Here is a 24,649-nt window from a genome sequence, read left to right as displayed (position 1 = left end):
CTTTCAAAGCAGGCACATAATCTTCTTTCTTTTTAATGATCAGCTGGTACTGAGCTACAGCCTCCTTATATTTGCCTAGGATTTGCTGTATTGCTGCAACCTTAAACACACTGTATGTGGATTCTGGGTTCAGCTCACTGGCTTTCGTGAAGGATTTCAAGGCTGTTGTGTAGCCACCTCTGCTTAAGTAAGCCTCTCCTAATGACTCCCAACAATTGAAGTCCTTTGGGTCTGCCCTTAATGCTGCCTGTAAACTAAAATTTCAAGAAACAGTAAGAGAACTAAAAAGTAACAGAACTACTTTCACATTTGGAAGGAAAATATAAAATAAATAATTTAACTGAATCACACATATCCATGACCACTTCTATTTATAAAAATGCTATTTAAAGCAGGCATACGTGTTCCTTTTATGGCTTGAATTTTTCTAATACTAAGAAATTTTCTTACAATTTTGGAATGAATACAAACAAAATACTTTTTTGAAGAAGTGCTGACCAAAATTTCTTTCTCTTGACTATCTGGAAGAACTCCAGTTTCCTATCCTACCAGAATGGGTATACATCTCAGTGCGCCTCATCACAGTCTATAAACCCCCACCAGTCCTACCAAAACAGAAATATCACAGGTGAAAAATGGGAATAACAGGCATGCTTTAATTTCTGATCAAATTCCATATCCTGGGAAAAATCTAAAATGCCTGAATTCTAGATATTAACATAAATCAGAAACAACTTTGATTCAAATATATTTTATTTACCCTTAAGTACACAGGTCAAACCAAATTACTAAAAATGAGCTGCTCCAAATGCCCTTCAAGCTGCCAAATGTCTCCCCAGCCCAAAACAATGCCTGTCAGAGGGAGATCAACAAAGACACTAACCTCAGCTTTCTATCATTCCTTCAATTTCTTTTGAGAACCAACTACATATATGATACTATTAAGACTTCGCTTCACTAGACTGGCTATCTTCTAAAAGAGGACATCACTTAATCCATAATTTAATTTTTGCAATTCCAGTGCCTTGCAGATAATAAGAACCAATCAACCATAAATAAATTTCGCTATTTCTTCCCTCAAAATACAACTTGGTATGAGGCAAACTGTAAGTTCATTCTGCAAATAAGTGGAGTTTGATTCAGGAGCCATTAGGCTGTCTAACAGAGTTTAAATATAATAAGGAGCCTTACTCAGCCACTGCTTGAGAATGTTGACCAGCTTTCAAATAGTATAGTCCTCGCCTAAGCCAGGCCCATTTTGCTGTTCCAGCACTTGCCTTTTGAGTGACTGTTGTTAGGATAGCCAGGGCAGTTTCCTAATAATAAGAAAAGACTAATATTAGAGATATTGAATATCCTGAAAATATAAAACAGCTATGTAAACTACACAAATATATTTTCATTTACCACTTCTGACTTTTTAAACTTACACTGGTATATACTGAACTACAGTTTCAACAATAAGTGATGAGTAATTTAATATCAGGCAATGAAAAAAATTTATTCTACTTATAAAGTGGCAAAAATATTTCTATTGCATTGACAAAGAAAAAAAATAATCAACTTTCAAGTATACATATATAAAAATATTTCTATTTCTATACTCAGAAAAAAAGAAAAGACAAAGTGTTTAAGTTATTAGACATACCATCTCCTCAAGCTCCACGCTTAGGTCAACTGCTGCAGCTCCAGACTCAGCATCGGTGTCATCTAATTCAAAAGCTTTCCTATAACAGCCACGGGCTCTGTTTTTATCTCCTACTACATCTCTGTAATAATGACCTAAATAGCAGAAAACTTTGCCCATGTATGTGTCCAGTCTGGCAGCCTTTGAAATAAAAATGAATAACAGAATATGAGTTTGTTTGGATGGGTCTCTTTAAAAACACGAAAGATAAATACACAGATTAAAGGAAAAAAGGAACAATTTTATGAAATATACAAAAATATGCCAAAACACTCTTTAAAGTAAGACTTAAAACAGAAATGAAAGCTGGCCATCACTGCTACAGAAAACAAGTGTAAAAACATTATTTCTTTGTTAAAAGAAATGTGAAATTGTTGTTATTACATTAATCTTTTGAGTCAAGATAAGAATGTAATACTTCTAGATGTTAAATATCTAAAGTACAAGAAGGTAAACATCTAGAAATACATAAGACTCATGTGCCCATTACACTACAGTGGAAATCACCTAAAAACAACATTGTTTTCCAGAGATAATTATGTTTCATTTTCTATAACATGTTCCTTAAATAACTTTTACATTTTTTATGGTTTAACTTTCTCCTTGAAAATCCATATAACATTCTCACAAACCTTATGTGTGAGAAATGAAACACAAAAAACAGTTCAGTAAAGGATAATTTTAAGTATCTAATTTATATGACTATTATTTGTTTTTATAATGAATCTATTTCAACTAAGTATTGAAAAGTAGTACGTGTTTTACCTTTAGAAAGTGGGTAAGAGCCTTTGTTTTATCTTTTCTCATTTCTTCACCCATGAACCAATACGTTAATCCAAGTTGGTAGTGATACTCAGCAACTTCAGCATCTTTCTCAAGAGCTCTCTGAAAACTAAGTCACAAAATGAAGTAAAAAGGAATATACATATATTAAAAAAAATAGGAAACTCCTAGTTGGAACAATCGAAGTTTGGATGATTCAAGGATACTAAATTAGAAATAAGTCATTACTTTAGGATTTAGATTATAACGAGAAAAAAAACATTTGAAGAGAAGGAGCTTAAAAAAGCACACTGCCTGTTAGCACTACCAGTGTGTGACGCGCGCAGAGCACACACCAAACGTTACCTACACTTGCTGAGAATTAGGATCAACTAAGCAGATTTCAAACCCGTCAGGAAATTTTTTATAGTTACTGTGCTACAAGCTAAATACACTTCTAAAAAACACTAAGGCTACAAAGATCAAATTTATGCAAAACTGGATCTTTACCTATTCATTTTGAATTTTTGAGAAATATGATAAATTAAGATATGGCTGGATTTATGAGCGAGTTAATATATCCTTACCATTTTTCTGCTTGTAGATAGTCCTTTTTGGTAAAGTGAATCAAAGCCTCCAGGGCATGAGCTTCAGCTAGGTCGGGGTAAGAAGAGAGAAGGTCTTCCATAATCTATAAAGTAGGTATCTGTGAATTCCACATCCAAAGAAAAATAACTTTCAACTTAAAAAAAAATTCTCAGTTGAATGAAAACACCAACCTTTGAAGCTTCAGCTAATGAGCCTTTGTTCAGATAGGCCAAGCTTTTGAGAACCAAAATTCCTGGGATATTATTTGCATCAGAAACCTAGAAAATAATTGTAAAAAACGGCTATAAATCTCCTTCAACACAGTGCGGCAATGTTTGCTTTAATTAAAGAATCGCCATAGAATAAAGACATAGAGGTCTTGATTTCTATCACATTGACCCTTTCATTCTTTGTAACCTTATATTAGAGAAAATTTCAAATACATAAAAAATTAGAGAATAGCATAATAAACTCACATGTACTCACCACCCAGCTTCAAACTTAACTCAGAGCCAATCTTTTCTCATCTATCCCTCCACTTATTTCACCACACTCCTGCTTAGATTATCCTAGACATTATAACTTTTCATCTGATACTTCAGTATCTGTATCTCAAAAGTAAGTTCATTTTTAAATAACATAATCATATTACCATTATAAATATCTAAACAAAACCAACAATACAACTTACCATCATCAAATAATTAGCCAGTGTTCAAATTTCCCTGTTGTCTCGTAAGATATTTGAATAATTTGTTTTAATCAAAATTCAAATAAGGTACATATATTTCAAGTGGCTGATATGTCTCAAGTCTCTTTTAATCTATAGGGTCCTCTTCCATCTCTTTTTTCTCATTTACAATTTGACTGGTGAAAAATATGGGCCGTTTGTCACATTTTCTCGTGGTCTGGTTTTTGCTGAACGTATTCTCATGGTATTCACATGTTCCTTGGTCTCTGTATCTTCTGTAAATTAGTTGTTAAGTTCTAGAAGCTTGATCTAATTGACGTTTGATATTTGGGCAAGAATACCTCACGTGTACTTGCACTTGGTTATGTCTGGTTGTCTTTCTTTTTGTGATGTTAGTAACCATTGATCGCCAATGCCTAGATCTATTAATTCATTATGGATTGCAAAGTGATGATTTTCTAAATCTATCATTCCGTCTTTCCTTTTTTGATGAAATACTTCAACAAAGAGGATTTTCCCCTCCTCTCGTTATCCATGTGATTATTCTGAGAACAGTTCATAAAGGAACGGCAAGATAAATACTTTGATTCTTTCCAATTGGTTCCACAGTATCTTTCAGAGATTTATTTTATTGAAGATGTGTTGTTGATTTTTGTTTTTGGTATCTTCATGAACATATCATTTAAACATATTTGATGTCTTTCAATCCATTGCAGTTACTGGTGCTCAAACCGTCCCCTCTTTAGCCTGTAAGAATCCATTCAAGCTAGTTCCTGAGCCCTTCTGACATAACTCTAATAGCCTTTTATACTTTCCTTGCCTTCTAGCATTCTAAGATGTTCTGGGCTCATCTTCTACATTTTCTATCTCAGATCTCGACTCTACCAGTTCTCCAAGAAAATTTTTGTTTTTTTGTAAAAGATTATTGTAAAGACCTCTATAAAACATTCACGCAAAACATTATTGGTGGAAGAGAAGTAGCAAATAAGAAAATAGGATATTAGTTCTCGAAGGATGCTGAAAACTGTTCTAATTTTAAAGAAATATTATGAAATGCAAAGCCCTTTGAAATATATAAAACAATGATTTTTTAAAAATAAAACTCAAAACCCTATAATATATTGAGTGATATAATTTTAATTTTAGACACTAAATAGCCTTTATCTGACAAAAAATCTTTAATGGCACCATGTTGCTAAAATTCACAGTTTACTAGTTAGTTTTTGCTAGGGAATTTCAAATTACTTGAACCGAAAACATTAAGAAATCAGTTTTTTTCTTACATATCAATCCTCCTCTGAGTTTTTTATTAAATTGAGTAAAACAACCATTCTCTACCACAATGTTACTAGTGTCCTTAATAATTCTTGTCAATAGTCTATGAAATATTTCCTAGAGTAAAAAATTCAGAATCCCAAGTTAATAATAATCAAGTAGTAATAACATAAGAGGGCAAAAAGAGAAAAGGAAAATAAGAGCAAGAACTAAAGAAAGAAACTACATCATATGAAGAATACCATAAGCACTTAACCAAGAGGCAAACAAGTAACTTTAGGAGTTTCCAAGTGTGTGAATGACTTACAACAGTGCCAGTGTGGTGAAATCATGCCTCTAACACAAATTTTTTTTAAGTAAATATTCATGGTAAGGAGAGAGTGAGTGATTGGAAACCAAGTTGAAGGGAAAAATTCGATGATGAGATTACCTGATCAAGAGTACGAATTGCTTCCTCTGAAGATTCACAATCTGAGAGTTTAATCAAAGCCTCTGCTTTCAAACGAAGACAAAGATTCTTCTGATGAAGACTGCCACCAGACACACCCAGATTATCTACGTTCTTCAGAGCTGCCAAAATTAAGGACAGCTGAATGAAGACAACCACATCATTTCACTTTTTTTTCTCTTTAAGGGTGACATATAATAAATTGCAGATACAATGAGAATAAATTATCAAAACAATACACATGAGAAATAATTCAAAGCTAAATATAAATTCTTCCATGAACTCTTTATGGAAACATAAAATTCCACTTCAGCAACCCGGGGTTCATTGGTTTGGATCCCAGGCACAGACCTACACACTGCTCATCAAACCATGCTGTGGCAGCATCCCACATACAAAATAGAGGAAGACTGGCACAGACGTTGGCTCAGGGACAATATTCCTCAAGCAAAAAGAAGATTGGCAACAGATGTTAGCTCAGGGCCAATCTTCCTCAACAAAAAAAAATAGATACAACTATAAATAAATAAATACACTAGTAGACATGCATACAGACTTGGCATTTTTTTTAACATCCTCAATGAATTTTAAATAAGTTGGCAACTTAAAATACAAAATATAGCATCTGGGTTTTTAAAACCACTTTTTCCTTTAAGATGGCACCCTTAGAGATGTCAAGAATACCTTGATTGCATGAAAGAACAGCGTCCTTAGATCTATGCATTTTGACTTGGGCTTCTGCCAGATGATACCATCCAGTTGTGCAGAGAGGGCTTTCATTTAATCCTAAAAGGAGAAAAGCAATCACAAAATCCGAGGTTTCCACGACTAGTGAGATGAATGGTACCACCGTGTACTCCCCAATCAAACTCCTCCTCTCTCCCTCATCTCTCACATCTAATTAGTCAATGTCACATTGATTCCAGACCCCAAGCCATTTCTCTGCCACCATCACTTCAGTTCAGACCTCCATCATCTTTATCCTAGATCACTGCCAAGTGCCTGCCATCCACTCCAATTCATTCTCTACACTGTAGCTAGAATATTTCTAAACAAATGGGATTATGAAATTCCCTTGCTTGAAAGTTTCCACTGGTTCCTCACTGACCTTAGGATAACATGTAAACTCCTTAACAAGGTTTACAAGGCCCCTCTCTAGCCTCAATTCTTGCCCCTTCCTGCTCCCATACTTCATTCTCAAATCTTGCTAAACTATCAGCAACTCCCTGAATACCACCTTTCCTCTCACCTCAGGCTATTTCATCTCTTGGCCTGAAATGTTCCTCCCACCGCCAGGCTTGTGTTTGTCATTCAGATCTCAATTTGAATGAAAGTTTATCCAGAAACATCATATCTCACAAGACTAAGTGAAAGCCTCCTAAGGACGTAGATTTTATCCCCGTTTTACAAATGAAAACACTGAGACTTGGGAGTTTAAATCACCTTCCCAAGGTGTTGAAATTAGTGAGTGGCAGAGTTGGAACTCAAACTTAAGCAGACTCCAGAGTATGCAAGTACATTTTTTTTTGCTTCTATCTGAAATATACATTCCTTAAAGAAAGGCCCAAAGATAAACACTTACTGACTGAATAACAACTATATCTCAAGTTACATGCCATACACTATACACTTACCTTCTGTTAAACTCCTAACAGCATCTTCATACTTTTTGTCTTGTAATGCTTTAATGCCTAAACCAATGAGGGCTGCACCATTTTTTGAATCCATTTCCACTAGTCTACAACAATACTGATATCCCTCATCAGTAAGACTTCCTGAAATCAAAAGAAAAAATTATTAGTATTGATATACCAAATTTCTAAGTGTCAAAATCTATATACTTAAATCTCAAAAGCTGTCTTACACATCCTCCACCATATCCTGATTCCAAGAATTCAAAACTTAAATAGACCAACAAATGTAGAAAATATTAACATTTCATAAAGAAAATTATACTCCTTCATCTGCTTAAATACTGGAAGTAGAACCCACTTTACCCACAGCAGCATGGGTAAACTGAACCTGAAGTCATACTCATTGGGTTTCAAACAAAAAACCTACTGCTACTTGCCACTAGGCTAAGGCGCATAGCCTACTGCATGTCAGGTCTCCCTTCCTACTCAGCACTAACAATTTTGGTTGTTAAATGAAGAAATCCCTCCCTGTCAAAAGATAGTATCTTCACCAATCTCTCTCCCTGGGCACCCATGTGATGCTAGAGATGTGGTCGCCAAGATGCCAGATCCAGTGGGCTCTCCCAGCATCCTAGCATCAAAAGACAGGCCACTCATCATGACACTGTACGAAAACCTAGTTACATTCTCCTTAAGTTGACAAGTTTGGCAGTATATTTCTGCATTCTTTCAAAACTTTCTTTTCCTATATAAGTTAATAGTTAAGCTTATGTAATAATCATCCAATGCCTACATTTATTTCAAACTTACTTTGGTAAAATAATTAGTTTAGAAAACATATGTTCTGTTCTATTTCCATTTTCTCCAACCTCAATCATTCTCAGGATTCCCACTCCCAGTAAAGTATAAAAATCGGTGGAAAATTTTGAGAATAAACTGTGAATAGCATTCAACACTTTACTAAATTGTTTAATCACACAGGAAAATTCTTAAAAATTAATTAAGACTGACTGCAACTTGAAGCAATAAATAAGGGGAACAAATTAATTTATCTAAAAGAGGCCTTATGCTTCAATATCTATACAAAACATATAGCCCCAAACCACATGTGAAACCACCATTTCAGTCACAGTTATCAAAGGTAAATTCTTTGCATGATACCATTTAGCTTATGAATTTGAAGTTTTTCAAAACCAGATACACACCAATGTATAACCCATAAATAATTTATTTTTTTTTTTTTGCTGGGAAAGATTTGCCCTGAGCCAATATCTGCTACCCTACCAATCTTCCTCTCTTTTTTTTATTTTCTTCCCTCTCCAAAGCCCCAGCACACAGTTGTATATTCTAGTTGCAGGTCCTTCTAGTTCTTCCATGTGAGCCACCACCACAGCATGGCCAATGACAGACGAGTGGTGTGGCTCTGCTCCCAGGAACCAAACTCAGGCCACCGAAACAGAGCGCATAAAACCTCAACCATTAGGCCATCAGGGCTGGCCCTCTAAGTAATATTTTACATATTGATTTAGAGGTCCAAGTTAGTATCAAAAATTGAAAGAATTCATAAAGGCTAAAGAATCAAAACTTCAATACTATTTGGTGAAATATGAAAACAAATTGGAAGAAATACTACTTTGATTAGTAAGCCAGTGAAAAAGACACAAGCTTGCTACCATTATGCTTCTAGACATGAATTTCCTTCTGTCAATATGTTCTCACTATTGCTTCCATAAATATGAACTCCAAGAACAGACATGTTTAGTTCCATACACTCTATTAATCTTCCAAAAGCAAACCAGTGTTTTGGGGTTTTTTTCCCCTTTCTATCCAGTGGTATTGTCTACACTAGACATCAGAATCACCTGAAGGGCTTGATAAAACACAGAATGCTGAGCCCCACCCAAAGCTTTGATTCAGTAGGTCTTGTGTTAGACCTGAGAATTTGCATTTCTAACAAGTTCTCAGGTGATACTGATGCTACTGGTCCAGATATCATACTTTTAAGAACCCCACAGGTCTACAGTATTTACCAATCCCGTATACCACCTGTATTATTAGTCTTATAGCACACATACCCTGCCTTTGTTGTCTCTGTAGCTAAACAGTAATTTCCAAAGGGTAGGCACTAGCATGCTATCTTGTACATGGTAGACATTCATTAAATATTGTAATGATCCCTTAAAAACACCATTATGAATTGATGTTCCAAAAGGCTTAGTCTGCTAATAGGTAATGGCTAAGAATTACTGTGAAAATTTAAAAACCTTCACCATTCTAAAAAAGAAAAGAAAATGGCTATTAAAATTTTACCTTCAATTTCTACCCATCTAAGTCAAAACTCTCTTAACTCCCTAGAAACATAATTCATGACAGACTACCTTGCCTATAAAAACTGCCCCTATTACAGAAAACATACCTGGGATGAAAAGAGGGGAAAAGGCTAATCATGCATCTTTCCAATGATCATCCATATTTAGGGTACCTAAAAACTATACACAAGTAAGCAAAGTGTGGATAGGTACATGAAAATCGTTTCCAAAAGGCTAGGATGAACACAAAAAATGTTTAAAACAAGGTTAACTTTCCTAACATATTCCCCTTTGCTTATCTGGGACCACAATAATAGAAACAAAAAGAGATTTGGGGAGACTATGCTCATGTCTAGCCCTGGGTAGCATATTCTCTACACACGACCAAGTCGCACTTAGAGAAATTCTCTGTGGCGTTCCCAAAAACATCGCCAGTGATAACACTACTAATCCTGTGTAAAGAGACAAGGAATATTACAGCTTCAATCCTCAATTCTCTTCTCCTTACTAATTCTTGTTGAGAATAGTAGCTAAATAAATGTGGAGGCTAAGAACAGAAAGGAAATAGATTTCATTGCTCTTGAACAGAAAATCATTTATTTAACGTCTGCTCTTTTTAACACAAAAGATTCTAGATTCCAGATTTAATGATTTAAAACAGATGATATTATTTTTATTTGTCAATCAGTTGGGCTAATGAATGCTAAATCTCCAAGGATAAAAGGTGTTCTGTAAAGGTTCAGGGTAGATGCTAAGTAATACCCACGAGAATTCTGTTTCCTCAAGTTTACCATGCAAAAAAGTGAGGGTTTTTTGATAACTAATTCATTTCTGACATCCCAAAGAAAATGAACAATACTTGAGAATTTTTCTTTTAAATAAACCTAGCTTGGGAGGAAAAAAACAGCATGTACTCATTTCTCTATTTTCATCTGGATTTTCTAAGATTTCTAGAGCAAAAAGTCTTAAGCTCTTTTCTGTTTGGATTTGAAGAACCAAGCTTTCTTATTATCCTCCCCCATTTCAGCAATAAGCAAAAGAAAATAAATCAAAAAGGTCATTTAGCATGAAATAACATTTCATCAGATGACTGTGAAAGCTATTCACCACTTGTTATATGAAGCTTTATAAACTGAGTTATTTTGAAAATGAATCAAGTCTCAACATGCAAAGGAGGACAAAGGAGAATGAAATGTGTTTGTCGCCAGTAGAAGAGAACCCAGTGATTAACTGCTGTGAAGCAGCAAATTCTGCAGATACTAAAGTACTCCGGGGGAGGAGAGGTCAGCCTTTAGAGTACCTTACAGATTTTCAGAAGTTCTTAATACACAGAAAGTTTGGTTTAGAGGAGCGATGGAAGGAAAACAAGAAATCATTAAGCGCAGCTTCCTAGTGTCTCGCATTAACTACTAAACTGCCACCCCAGAATAACACTTTACCTTAGAATGTACCTAAGCCTGAACTGCTCTGTTCCACAAATTCTTACAACCAACGATTCAGGAGGGAAAGAGGTCTTCCATAGTGCACCACAGGTGCAAACACCCACCTACCCACTCCCCTTTGCCAGGAAATAGACATCCCTCTCTTTCAGTTCTGCAAAATATCCATCCCCAAACTCCTTAAGAATGATTTTTTTTCACATAAACCAAAACATTCTCTAATCAATCAGCATAATCTTTGCTATATTTTTATTAGAGGACTTTGTCAAGTACTGAATTTACGTGCAAAACTCCACAGACTATTTGTTAATCCTATTTCTTCTATAATTTTATAGTCTTTTGGAATACAAGAGCCATGTTCACTCAACAAATCCACATTATAGGCATACATGTGCCTACCGAGAAAGCATTCAATCAGTCCTTGAAAATAAATTTCAAAGTATCCTCTTGTGCCAATTGGAAAGTGAGCAGGTCATGAATAAAGGAATGCTACAAACCATTAACACCAAACAGGAATAGAGAGAAGAGTGAACATCAGCCATTAATTTCTCAACAGCAATCTTAACAGCAGAAAAAGAGGCGGAGAGATGCGTTTTAGAGGCCGGATAACAAAGAAAATCAGTCCACTTATCTTGGGAACATATTGGGTCTTGTGCTAAAATTTGAAGAAACTGGGTGATTTTGGAAATATGCTTCCTATCAATGGGAAAAAAAAAACCACACAAAAATTCATAAGCATGTTCCTTGTACTGAAAATCTCTTAGCATGCCTCATCCTCCCTGACCTTAATGCAGCATTCATAATGTTAACTAGCCCTTTCTTCTTGAAACTCTCCAGCCAGGTGACCCTACTGGAATTCTTCTACTCCTCTAAAAGCTTGCCATCCCTTTTGCATGCTTCCTCCACCTCTCTCTTAAATGCAGTCAGTCAAGTCCCTGGATTGCTTCTTTTTATACCTGCACTTCTTCCTATTCATTTCCCATCATTGTAATTTACGTTCCACTTCAATCACTTTGATTAAAAACGAAGGCCCTAATAAAGGTCTCCTAAACATAAAATTCGTTGCTCAATCTGTCAAGACAGATCTCCTTTCTGAAATGCTCTTCCCCTGCCTTCTGTATTGTTTCACATCAGGGTCCCCACCTTCCTCTCCCACCTCTCTGTCCTCTATTTCTCTCTTCCCCTTCTTCCTCCCTTTCCCTTCAAGCCAGCCAGTGCCACTCAAGGTAGTTTTCACCTTTTTGCCCTTTAGTCATCCTCTGAAGTCATCCACTCCACTTTACTTTCCCCCAAATGCAAATGACCTCCAAAATATGATTCTAACTTTAGTATTGTCCCCTCATCTGCAAACCACTGATGGGCATTTCCCTTTGAAGGCCCATAACATCTCCTCTCAACAACTTACCTTTCATATAAACCATCATTCCATATTAGGCCAACTTTTCAGGAGAGCTTTACCGCTAAGAAATGCCTTTGACTTTTTATTCATCTTTTACTTTCTATTGCCACTATCATGTTCCCAGTTCATTCCTTCCTAGTGCCACTTATTCTACCCAATCTAGTCTATCTTCTAGACAATCTATCCTGCACACCATTTTAGTTTAAGACATTATAATTCGTAAATTGACTCACTATGACATTTTTAATGTTTTCTTTTCTCATGTTAGTGAAAAGTGCTCTTGCAAGTCCGTCTTTGTCTCAGTTAAAGTAAGGAAAAGGGGATCCACTTACTTCTCACCAAAAAAAAAAATCCCAAACTGAAGGTAACAGTTCTGGATTTTAATTTAGACACCGAGGGGGGGAAAGTACAAGTAGGACTTATAAGGGAAAGTTAAAGTGGGGAGAGCCGAGATAGGTGCAATGATACTATTCTAACCAGAACTATCCCTCAGTCATCTCTAGCAGTAGTTTTCAACAATTTTTCTATTATGAGACACATGATGGTCATTCACATACAAAGCATTTCCATGTGCATACTCATTTAGCAACAAAGGGAAAAAAATTAAATGGATTATTAAAGCTCTACAATAATTTACAATCACTACCACACTGGTGCTGGTACTGTTATTTTGATTTCAGGGACTGACTTCTGTGAACTTTGTTCACATCAGGTAAATAGAGGAATGGACAGGAGTGATATTCAAATTATTTAAAAAACAATCTATTCAGCCCAGACATTGACAAAAAAGGTCAGAGGCTGTTGTGAAAACCAATGTGGTCAACCTCCTGTAAAGTGACTGAATAACAGCCTTGGACATAAGACATCCGCAAGTTTTGGCAACTCCCAGCAAACGAGCTGTCATCACTTCCTCTCTTCCCCTAAAGAAAGTACACAAAGCAGCAAGAGCATGAAGAACACACTGACACACGCTCTCTGACTTGACTCTGCTCTACTGCATTAAAAAAGTAGATCATCCACACATTTCATTACTCTATAATATTAGTATTTGTAACAATGCACTTGTGACACTATGACACAACATCAACACTGAGAATGCTAATCTTCTACAAAATCCTTTGCATGGCATTCATAGCCCTATGTAACATAGTCCAACCTACTTAACCAAAACATACTTTAGTTATTCCTTCCACTATAGCAAATAAAACTATTTTAATATTTCCTAAAACTGCACCTAGCTCCACACCTCCACTCTTGCCGTCTGGAGTACCTTTCACCTCCCCCTGTATATTTATTCCTATGGAAAATTCAAGACCTTCAGTTCCCACCTTCAAAAGGACTTCACTGATCAACGAACTTGGTAATTCATAATTCCTCTGTACCACTATACTTTCCTGTATTTATTAGCCTTTTCATGTGCACAAAGACTACACAGTGTACTTCCTTTTATGTCCAGAAATACTGAAACAATACCTTACACATGGCAGGCACTAAAGCAATTTTTGATCGACAGCAACATCACTCCCAAACACTCATACACCTCTAGGACACACAACATAATAAAGAAGAAATTACCTGATTCAATTAAATGCAAACAAAGCACTTCTAATGGATATTGTACAGTGGGATAGGTGTTTATCATTCCTTCACAGGCCTTCTTCAACCTAGCCATCTCATGAGGAAACTTGAAAATACAAAAATAAAATAAACTAAGTAGTAGTAGAGTATACTTGTGAACACTTTCCTAATTAGAATATAAAAGTCACATTAGAGATTTTAAAAATCAACTTACTTTGGATAAACACTGAATGAAATGTCTATAAAGTACTTGGTGATCTTCACCAGGAATCTTATCTGATAAGCTCAGTGCATTCTCAAAAGCAGTTAAAAGCTGAAACAAACAAAAAAAGCTATCAGCTGTAGCATACTTAAATGACAAACGTAATAAACAATTGAACTTATAAGACTCATTTATACAAACTACACCCTCAACTAAGTGCAAATGTATTTTATTGTCTGGCCCTGACATTCTCAATGAGGAAAAGAAAGTATATGTAACTTTTAGAATACATTCCAACTCAACCAACCAGCAGACTGCAATGAACTAATTAAGGAATAACTATAAATTAGCAATATTAATTTAACAAAACATTCTTATAAGTGTTTATTGTTCCCTACAAAGTAGTCAACCATATAAGACCATAGTCTTATATGCCAGCATAGCTGCTAATGCTCAGATCATTTTTAAAACCTCTCTCCTGAAATCACTAGCACTTTCTTTGGAACATCTTCAATGGCAGCAAATCTTAAAAAAAAAATTTTATGAAGTTAAGTTATATTTTTGGTAAAAGAAAACCAGAGATATACTGAACTACAATAAAATTATTTTTCTTATACAGTATTGACTTTGAAGAAAATTCCAAAAGAGGCCTTCTAAATATATTGTGAGCAAGAACAGCAATACCAGAATCCAAGGTAAGCACTTTAAAGGATACCATGCATTTGGTTATATTGGGTACATAAGTTCTACATTTTTTTAATGAATTTCCATGACTTTACAATGAAAACTCATGATATGTTTCACTACTTCAAATTTTCTTTGTAAAATATGTTTTAAGTCTATATAAATAAGTAAAATTTTACTGCTCTGATAAATTAATGCTCTTGTAATAAGAGGAAGCCTAACTTAAACAGTCTAGCACAGGGGTTTAAAAAAAACAGTAAGGAGGGGCTGGCCTGGTGGCATGGTGGTTAAGTTCGCACACCCAAATTCAGCAGCCAGGGGTTCATAAGTTCAGATCCTGGGTGTGGATCTACACACCGCTCATCAAGCCAGGCTGTGGAGGTGTCCCACATACAAAATAGAGGAAGACTGGCAGGGATGTTAGCTCAGGGCCAATATTCCTCACCCCTCTGCCAAAAAAAAAAGTAATGAAATTAATCCAAATGGAAAATAGGTGATACACTTCTTTCCGAACACAAATAAAGCGGAGTTTTCATTAGTAGTCAACGTGAAAAAAAATAAAGCCCCCAAAAATCCTTTAATCCTATTTTTAACAGTTAGAAATCAATTCTTAAAATGATAAGAATAATTAGTTCTTTTTCATGGAGGAGTATAGTATAGGTAATTCAAAACCACATTTATTTTTGTGTGTGTTTGATATTCTGGCAAGCTCTACTATTTCAAGGAAAACAATGAAGTCATAAAATGAAGACATGATTAAGTTGGTAAATCACCTAATTTTGTCACTGCTCAATTTTTTCCACAAGTGAATCTATACCCAGATAAACCAATATACAAACAAATGCAAGTCTTATTCTCACATTTTTATCCCCAGTACTTAGGACACTGCCTGACATACAGTAGGTTCTCAATAATTATTTCTGAATAAACGAACAAATTAATGAGCGAAGAAATGAACAAACACGCAAAGAAATGAGCCTCCCATCCTATATAGGGACTATAATTGCTTACATTTAAAAACTCCATTCAATTTGACAAGTGTACATTGAGTGTCTATTTACTATAATAAGAAATTAAGTTTACTTTTAAACTCATAAATATTAAAAAATAGAATGATGGAGATATTTTCCAATTATGGCTCACAACCAATGCTTTTTTTTAGTATTTTAAAAATTCTTTTCAATTACCTCAAAATCTGCATATTAAAAAGAAATATTTCTAGGTATAAGTACTCCAAATACTAAATATAAATACTCTAAATAAAATACTCTAGTTGACCTGTTAAACCTCAAAGTAATTTACTACTGTTAGTTCATAAATACAACAAAACATAACTTTAAGGTACAACTTTTTAGAAATCATAACAGTTTTGTGAAAGCCAATTTCATAGTTTCTTTTCTACAATGATCAAGTAACTGATTTATTGTGGATTCTTATGAATACAAGGGATTAAAATTCTGATACCAATTCCACTCTTTTCAGACTTAGTATGAGACTGCAGACCAATCACTCTGACTTGATCAGGCAGAGCCTCTATGAATTTAAAATTGAACATTTATAACATATCTAGTCTGACATACAGTACTTTTCTGTATTATATCATGTTTCCATTTTCTAAATTCAATTAAATGATCAATTTTCACAACATAAACTGTAGGGAATAAATGAGTCAGTACCAATTGCTGGGTCTCATTATTCTGATCCTCAGTACTCTCAGCCAGCAACTGAGTCAATTTCTTCCATAGCTGATGAAGCTCTTTGTTGTCTGCACCTTCTTCCTGCCGTGTCTTTATCAATTTGTGCCATGTTCGGGCCACCTATCAAGGAGGAGACTTAAAATGGTTATTTTATCCTAAATACTAAAAATGCCAATAAAAATTAAAAATCTGCAAACAAAAATATTTTTTATCTGCTAATACACAAAAATAGCAAAAGCAGAGAACTCTGTCTATTATGAATTCAATAAAAAATAAGTTGATTGGGCAAATACACAAGGCCTTTACATTAGTATGACTGAGACACCAGAGCATATTCAGGAATAATGACTACATGCCCCAAACCTCATAGCTTATAGCATCAGCTATGGAGACACCACAAGGGGGTCAGTAAATTCTACAGATGATGGTTTTACTTATTTATTCCTGCCCCGTTTCAAAAAGGTTTGGAAGTTATGATACCTGAAATTCGAATTCTAATTTACAGTTTTCAAGGCACTGCAATTCGTATTATCTCTCTAAATTCTTTTAATGTCATAATACATATTAATTTTTAAAATTTTCTCTTAAGGTAAATGAAAGCTTTCATCCAATAACGGTTTTATTAAAATAAGTCTACTATCCCAGCAAATCATTAACCAACCTCTACGTGTTTCTTTTCTTGGTAATACAGATCCACAAGTTTCTTACAGACATCACACCACTTCTGCTTGTCGACACTTAGAATGAAAAAAAAAAAAAAAGGATTTTGAATCTGATTAATGAAAACAACCGAGGACTTAAGAAACTAAAATTAAAATATCCCAATAACTCTGTCAGGCACTAGTTTAAACTAGAACAAATCCTCTTTCATACTATAATAAAATTTTATAAAATGAGCCTCTTACAAAAAAAAAAGGTTTAAGAAATATTATCTTTCATTATATTGACTGAAAATGATATCAAACTTCCCAAATTAGTCAATCCTTTCACTGTTAGTGTTTTGATTCTGTTTCAGTCATAATCAAGAGATTCTATAACATCAGTTTGAGAGAAAAATGATTCCCAATTCCCAGTAAATGTCTGGAGTACTTCTATATAATTTTTCACCAGTTTATTCTAATTCAAGCTTTTAAAGAAACTGGCCTTTCCCCACACAGTGATTACCTTTCATAAAGATCCAGGAGCTTCTGGTAAACCCCAGGTAAGTCATCCTTAGCATTTATGTGACTACTTTTCTCATACAAGCTTGCTAACCCCTAAAAGAGGAAGTAGTAGAGATTATTATTCCAAAAACGTCTAATGTTTTCACATTTATTTTGCTAAACAGTGACAATCTATAAAGATCATTTATGACAAAGATTATTATTATTTACAAATGAAATAATATGTCTGGGATTTGCCTTCAAATAACTGAGGATGAAAGGGAGTGGTGAAAGCATAGGTGAAAAAATATTGGCTGTGCATGGATTTTCATTGAAGCTGAGTGATGGGCATAGAGGGGTTCAATATACCTTCTCTTTACTTTTGAAAATATATTTGAAGTGTTTCACAACAAAAAATATTTTAATGATTATTATACAATCTTAACCCCTAAGACATTACCATATGACACTACTTTTATATGGTCAAACCAAAAAAATCCAAGTAGTCTCTGGGAATTGTCGTTTTTGCTTCAAATAAAGATCAGATACCCTAAACCAATCAGTACATAATAAAAGCAGGCATCTCTCTAAGTGTGTTACCAGATACTCCTACTCATGTTCTTGTTCATGTGAACCTGAGACAAACAGGTTCATGTTCTCCGGGGCCTACTACCTCCTATTAATCAGAGTTTCTAAGACGTGACTGAGATCTTAAACAAAGTCATCAGATATGAAAAAGTTGGAGAAGCCAACTAAAAACATGAAGACCATCAAATAAGAAAAAAGAATTTAACTTATACTCAAAGATATAGAATTGCAAATTTTTTATATTATTTTAGAAAACATATTAATATATATTCTTTTCCCTCAGGTAAGCATAAAGAATATGCTTGATAAGTCTTTCATATGTACATATAACTAAGTTGGAGATTTATACAATCATGTTTCAATTTCTTTCCTCACATCCGGAAATAATTCATTGGACTGGACAGTGATAAACAGCACCTTTGGCAACACTTTTTTTTTTTTAACGGGTTTAGAAGACCAAGAAATTAATTTTTTTCTTCTGCAGAGTAAATGCAAGTTTAAATGCTTATTTTAAAGATGTTACCTGTATTCTGAAAAATGGAAAAAAATCCTTTCCTGTAATAGAGGAAAAAAAATGTCTACATACCTGCCAAGCTAGTAATTGGTCTGGCTCTAGTTCAGCAGCTTTCTTATAGGCTCCCTGGGCCTGATCAGGCTGCTCTAGCTCGGCTGCAGCAACACCAATGAAAACCCAGGCATTGTAGTTATTTTTCTCTTGTTTTAACACTGTCTGATTAAAAAAATTAAAAGAGCAGATCATTACATTTTGGAAGCTAATGAACAAACAACAATGAAAAGAGCATCTACTTGAGAGTCAGGAAATCTGTATCTACCACTGACTGGGCAATCTTAAGGATGCCACTTAACCTCTCTGGTCTTCAGTTTCCTCAGGTAGAGAGGGCATTGGACTGGATCAGTGATTGTAAGGGGTCTGAAACATGAGGTATATTTTTTTAAAGCTGCCCAAGTATTCCTAATGCCTCTGCCAAATGCCTCCCTCTGCCCCTTGAGAATACGGGATATAAAAAGAACAGTAAGACTGTTCTTACCAATCAGCCAACATCCACGCCACGCTGCCACGAGTCGACTCACAAAATTGTGCTCCATATCACTTCATCTAATCCAAGTCCCATATTTTCCTGCACTATGATAACATCTCCCCACATTAGACAGATTTGTCATTGAAATTATAAGCTAAGAAAGTAGACTGACCCCAGTATGACTGTACCAAATATGTTCAGAATAAATAGAGGCAATGAATGTTTAAACACCTGTCAACTAGAATAAAATTATATGTAGAGCTACTGCTTTCAGAAATAACAGCTACCTGCTAAGGTAAAATAGTTTGAAACAGAAAGTAAAGATGTACTAGTGACAGAAAACAAAACTTGTAGCTAAAATGAAATTAGCTCTTGAGGTTTTACATATTCTAGAGAAAATAAGAACATTTCCATGAGTTGAACCAGTCAGTTTATTAGGCTTCTGTGCATCCACATCACACTTCCAGCAATCTGTCACCAACATACAGGACAAGTTCCACTCTATCCAACATTGCTACCTCCCAAAAAACCAACAATGAAGTAACTACCACAGTTAAACCACAAACATCGGAGCCTTATTAATGCTTGTGTCCCCAACACCAAGAACAATGAGTGGCACATAACCACTGAACAAATGATAAATGCCACAGTCAACCAGTGATCAGTAAGTACTAACTATCTACCTGATGACCAGGTTTTCAGAATCCGAAACAGAATTTTCAAGAAATAATTACAACAATGTGGCAAAAGCAGGTATGAAGTTCTGAGAGAACATAAAGAAAAAAGTACCTAACTCTGAAGTGCATCTGCATGAGCCAGAGAAGGCTCCCTGAGGGATGCTCATACCTAGTTATAAAGGCACACAGGCAGACAAGGTGATGATTAAATGAGACACAGCAAACATACTAAGCAGCAACATTTCTTTATTAAACATTTCCTTTATTCTCAATCAACATTCTAGGTTACCACACATAAGTAGTTAGACATTTGCTACTGACTAGTTCCCCACCTTTGCTTTCTAGTTGGGTCCCACCCGGATAAATTATAAACTACTTGCTGGAATTCATATCTGACTCAGAAAGAGGACTGCTGTGGTGCTGCTGTACACAATAGCAGAAACAGATTCACATATGATTAGTTAGAAGAGCCTAGCATTGAAGGAGACAGACCCTCCCCCTCCCTCTGCCTCCCGCCAGCTTGAACAGACTGCCCACCTTCAACATCAGGACCAGTTCTGTCACGCCCTCCATTCCTGCTGGGCTCACTCACCACTAGAAACCTAATCTCACAAGGGCATCCTTCACCCCTTAAGACTCTCATCCTATGCTGCTGTGGATTTCCCCCAATCTTACCCATTCCTCCCTCTCACTCTCCTAAACCCTTCACTGTGCCCTCTGGAACTCCCAATCTGAACCAGCCAAATTCCCTCTATATTTCCAACTTTATCTTCACTTGCTGAGCTCTACTTCAGCTCTACCAGGCTATTCCCCTATGGATCTTACATGCTGCAGCTGATTTCTTTTTTCTCACATCCCACATATCATAGGACCAGGAGGTGAGGAAGCGATTCTCCTTGCTCACACTGTCACATACATTCCTCTTCAACTCCTCCCTCCTTCAAAAATCCCAGTATCTTTGAAGCTCAAGCCATCTGGCTATACTACGAAAAATATCCTTCTTGTTATCATATACCAATCTCCTAGGAACTCCCCTTTCCTTCAGTGAAAATATTGTATCCTTCCTCTCCATTTCGATTCCTATAATCATTCCAACATCCATGCTGATGACCCATTGAACACTGTGGCCTCTCAGTTACTTACCCTCAGCACTACTCAGCCATCCAAAATCTGGATTTCCAGCATGCCCTCTCCTATCCTCCCAGTTCAATTACTGTAATGGTCCCATGGTAACAATTCTTCAACCTCCCATATGTCCAATTTGTTGACCCAACCTCCTTTTTCCACTATCACCCCACTTCTCAATTCTCACCCTCCTTTCCCAGCTTAAGACTCCATAACCCATCACTGTCAGCCGTCCTATGTAAACATCCTCAACTCCTTTGCCTCTCTTTCCTCTCATCTTTCTCACTATCCATAGCTGCACCCCATCATGCCCATCTCCAAGCCTAGGAAGCTGAACATGAAAGGAGAAACTACACAGCTGAGTTCATTGCTTTCACTTTAATAACACAAAACTTCACATGGACATTCCCTGGGGCAAATCCTTGCAATCCTTACTAGTAAGTTTGTTTTCCCACCATGAATAACAACTATTTCATGACTTATTTGGTCTCAAACCTCCTGTACAACTCCATCTCCACTCTCAGGTTATACTTCACTCTCAGCTTATACTTCTATTTCACTAAGAAAATAGAAGCCATCACATCTTATCTTCCCACCCCCAAATCTACAAACCTCACAGCATGTGGATCTGCAACTGTCTTCCCTCCTGGTAAAATGCAAGAAGTATCAAAGGCCCTCCCCTCAAGCTCTGGATCCCATCCTCTCTCATCTTCCAAGGACTTCACTCCCATTACTACCCTCTGTCTCTCCTGCACATTCAACTTTTCCCTCTGGACTGGAACATTCCCATCAGCATACAAAGGAGCTTTAGAGTCTTGACTCTCCCATCCGCAAACCAAACACAATCAGAATTGTCAACATATCATTAAAGAATGAAAACTTCAAGATATAGTAGTGTTCCATCTACCTAAGAGATATTCAGGTTTTGAGAACTCGGCTTTCATAGGTCACCAATACAGAGAAAGACAAAATTAAGCGTGGCAGAAGCAGCTTATCCAAGCATAACCACTTTATTGTTTCAACTAAATAACCTTACCACTTTTGTTATATTGAGACAGTAAACAATTCACATATTACAAATTGAGAAATACTTGTAAATGGGTAACATTTTTATTGTGGAAGAAAAAACTATCGGTTACCTTACAATGTTTCAAAGCTTCTTTGTATTCTTTGTTTCTGATTGCATCTCTAGCACTTTTTAGAGCAGTCTTTACTTCCTTGCTGGACATTCTGTCAAAATAAAAAGCCTGAGTGAACCTAAAATAATTCCTGCCCTACTGTAACAGTTCCAGCAAACTTAACCACCTGAAAAAGGCACACGGGATTCCTTCGACATGGAACACTCTTTCCCCCTAATATAAACATAGCTTATGCCCTCACCTTTTCAGATGCTACTCAAATGTCACTTCCTCAGTGAAAGCTTCCCTGGCCACACTATTTAAAATGTCTTCCCCCACTCCCAACCATTCAATATTCCCTAACCCCATCCCTAACATTGCATTTATTTTTCGTCAAAGCACTTATTGCCATCTTATATACCATATACTTTATTTATTTATCTTATTTATTATCTGTTCCCCAACCCCACCAGAATGTAAGTTCCACGCAGGCAGGGACTTCTGTCTGCTGCTGGTAGTTTTTCTTTTTTTTAATTGCTGTATCCTCGGCACCTAGTATCTGCCAAATTGTATATATTGATAAGTATTTGTTGAAATTGAGTTGTATTTGAATTATACTCACTCTCCACCTAATAGGCTAAAACACAAATGATCTTATGGACCAGGATCCAAAACACTAATTCTTAATCCAATTCTACCCAAGCAAGATTTAGTAGAATAAGCCCAAGTCACAGAGTAAAAACACTAACACAGATAAATCCCAGTAACCATGATGAAAGAGTTTAAGGAAGCTTTCTGTTTTAATACTAGTGTCTACAAAATATAAAATCAGGATATTAACTTTCTTCACAGTAAGGATTACTGCAGGACTATAGTAATATGGTATTCCTTGAAGAGAAATAAATGCAATGTTTACACATAACAGAAGGCAATGAACATGCAAGAAGATTGTACACTAATTTCAGCCATAAAAAGATATCTTGACTGATAGACAAAGCACTTCTTCATTTAATCTTAAGCTATAAGATATATTAACTTATTTTAAATAAACTAACATATCAAGATTTCACAACTTATTCTAGTTTACCACCAAACAAGTCAAATTCAATCACAACTCCATATTGAAAAAAAGAAACATCAGTATTTTTTGCCAATTCCATTCAACTCAAACGTCAACAGGAAGGTAAAACAAAGCTGGGTAAATATTAAGTCATTACAGACGGCAGATGTTCAAGGCAGCAAAAGGAACCAGGAAGATGGCTCACTGACATGGTACACGGACAGTCCTTTATATACAAAGAGGCTGAGGTGGAAGTTCAAGATCAAAGAAATTTAAGAAGCTATGGGAAAAAAAAATCCCTTTGTCTTAAAGAATTTTAGATTCACAATAATGTAAAAGTTAAGATATCATAAAATCAATTTATCTGCAGCCAGACCAGCTTCCCTAAATAAGAAGAAAAGTGACTTTTTCCCTCATTACAATAATTAAATAATTAAAGCAACATATTTCGTATGCTCTTATTTTAGAAACTGCTCTGTTACCTGAAATTATCTTGGTATAAATTTACAGGTGCAAACTTCTGAAGGATTTTTTTTTGTGGTCTACAAATCTTGATTGGAGCAGGCAACAAATTCCAATGCTGATCTCACATTAAATTTTCTCACACCAAAGTTATCTCTGGTAGATAAACCTGCAGACTACAAAGAAGAAAGTATCAACGATGATAACAACTGATCTGGACCAATAGAAAGGGATAAGAAGAGACATCTAAGGGAAAAAAAATCAGGAGATTTCCAAGTTAAAAAAGAACAAAAACAGTTCAAGATAAGACCAAGCAAAAACAAAGAAAAGAAGGCAACTTTTCCAGGATAAGACCACCATCTTTTCTGTCATCCACCATTGGAGCGGAAGCACATGGGAACAAGGCAGAACCAAGCAGCACAAACCTTACATGAGGCTCCCAAGCTACTTGCTGCAGCTGACACAAAAGAAGTAGAAAAGAAGGTCCTAATAGAAAAAATTTACCCTAAATCAAGAGAGAAACCTAAGGTATATGAGGCACTGAAGAACCAAATGCTAAACTAAAGATAATGAGTGCAATGCAGTAGGAGTTCAGAGAAGAAAACAAGTGTGGTGTGAGGTGATTACAGGCTACTGGATGGAAAAGACAGGATTTGAGAATGGAGGGAAGAAGGAAAATTACTCCCTTCAGAGGCGATTGCATGAGCAAAGTCCGAGAGACAGGAATGAATGTCGTGTGTGCAGGAAACAATGAGAAAACCAGGCTGAATGGAACAGAAGGGACTTGCTAAGAGCAGCAGAAAATTAGGCTGGGTAGGCAAAGTAGAGCACCAAATTACAGAAGACCCTCAAAGTCAGACAGACAAGTGTGGACTTAAATACAGCAGCAAACACAGAGCTGCTAAATGCTTCTAAGCAGGTTATTTTTAAAGACTACTAGAGACAACCTCCATTCCACTCTTGGTAACCAAGTCTAATGTTCAACACCCTCCCACATCCCTGCATCTCCATGTGTAATCATAGTTACTCCGGCTGCGGTGGAAT

The 24,649-nt window shown here is 35.8% G+C and overlaps 1 protein-coding gene across 4 annotated transcripts in view; it reads right to left on the bottom strand.

Annotated features, from left to right (window-relative positions):
• Nucleotides 1-24,649, bottom strand: part of SKIC3 (SKI3 subunit of superkiller complex) — a 76,907-nt gene that overhangs the window by 46,012 nt on the left and 6,246 nt on the right. For all 4 annotated transcript variants that reach the window (XM_001918332.6, XM_005599554.4, XM_070233301.1 and 1 more), the window contains 17 exons: nucleotides 23,626-23,781; nucleotides 22,105-22,195; nucleotides 18,710-18,853; nucleotides 17,558-17,649; nucleotides 17,055-17,130; nucleotides 16,373-16,513; nucleotides 14,025-14,123; nucleotides 13,808-13,916; nucleotides 7,086-7,226; nucleotides 6,136-6,237; nucleotides 5,434-5,573; nucleotides 3,229-3,315; nucleotides 3,037-3,140; nucleotides 2,453-2,579; nucleotides 1,649-1,828; nucleotides 1,192-1,316; nucleotides 1-254 (listed from right to left, as the gene is read on the bottom strand). In XM_001918332.6, coding sequence (XP_001918367.3) covers nucleotides 1-254; nucleotides 1,192-1,316; nucleotides 1,649-1,828; nucleotides 2,453-2,579; nucleotides 3,037-3,140; nucleotides 3,229-3,315; nucleotides 5,434-5,573; nucleotides 6,136-6,237; nucleotides 7,086-7,226; nucleotides 13,808-13,916; nucleotides 14,025-14,123; nucleotides 16,373-16,513; nucleotides 17,055-17,130; nucleotides 17,558-17,649; nucleotides 18,710-18,853; nucleotides 22,105-22,194 — 2,011 coding nt within the window. In that variant the 5' untranslated portion in view covers nucleotide 22,195; nucleotides 23,626-23,781. The remainder of the gene's footprint in view (nucleotides 255-1,191; nucleotides 1,317-1,648; nucleotides 1,829-2,452; nucleotides 2,580-3,036; nucleotides 3,141-3,228; nucleotides 3,316-5,433; nucleotides 5,574-6,135; nucleotides 6,238-7,085; nucleotides 7,227-13,807; nucleotides 13,917-14,024; nucleotides 14,124-16,372; nucleotides 16,514-17,054; nucleotides 17,131-17,557; nucleotides 17,650-18,709; nucleotides 18,854-22,104; nucleotides 22,196-23,625; nucleotides 23,782-24,649) is intronic.

This window comes from Equus caballus, chromosome 14 (genome assembly GCF_041296265.1).
Source record: "Equus caballus isolate H_3958 breed thoroughbred chromosome 14, TB-T2T, whole genome shotgun sequence".
NCBI lineage: Eukaryota > Metazoa > Chordata > Mammalia > Perissodactyla > Equidae > Equus > Equus caballus.
This window is presented reverse-complemented; position numbering and strand designations above follow the sequence as displayed.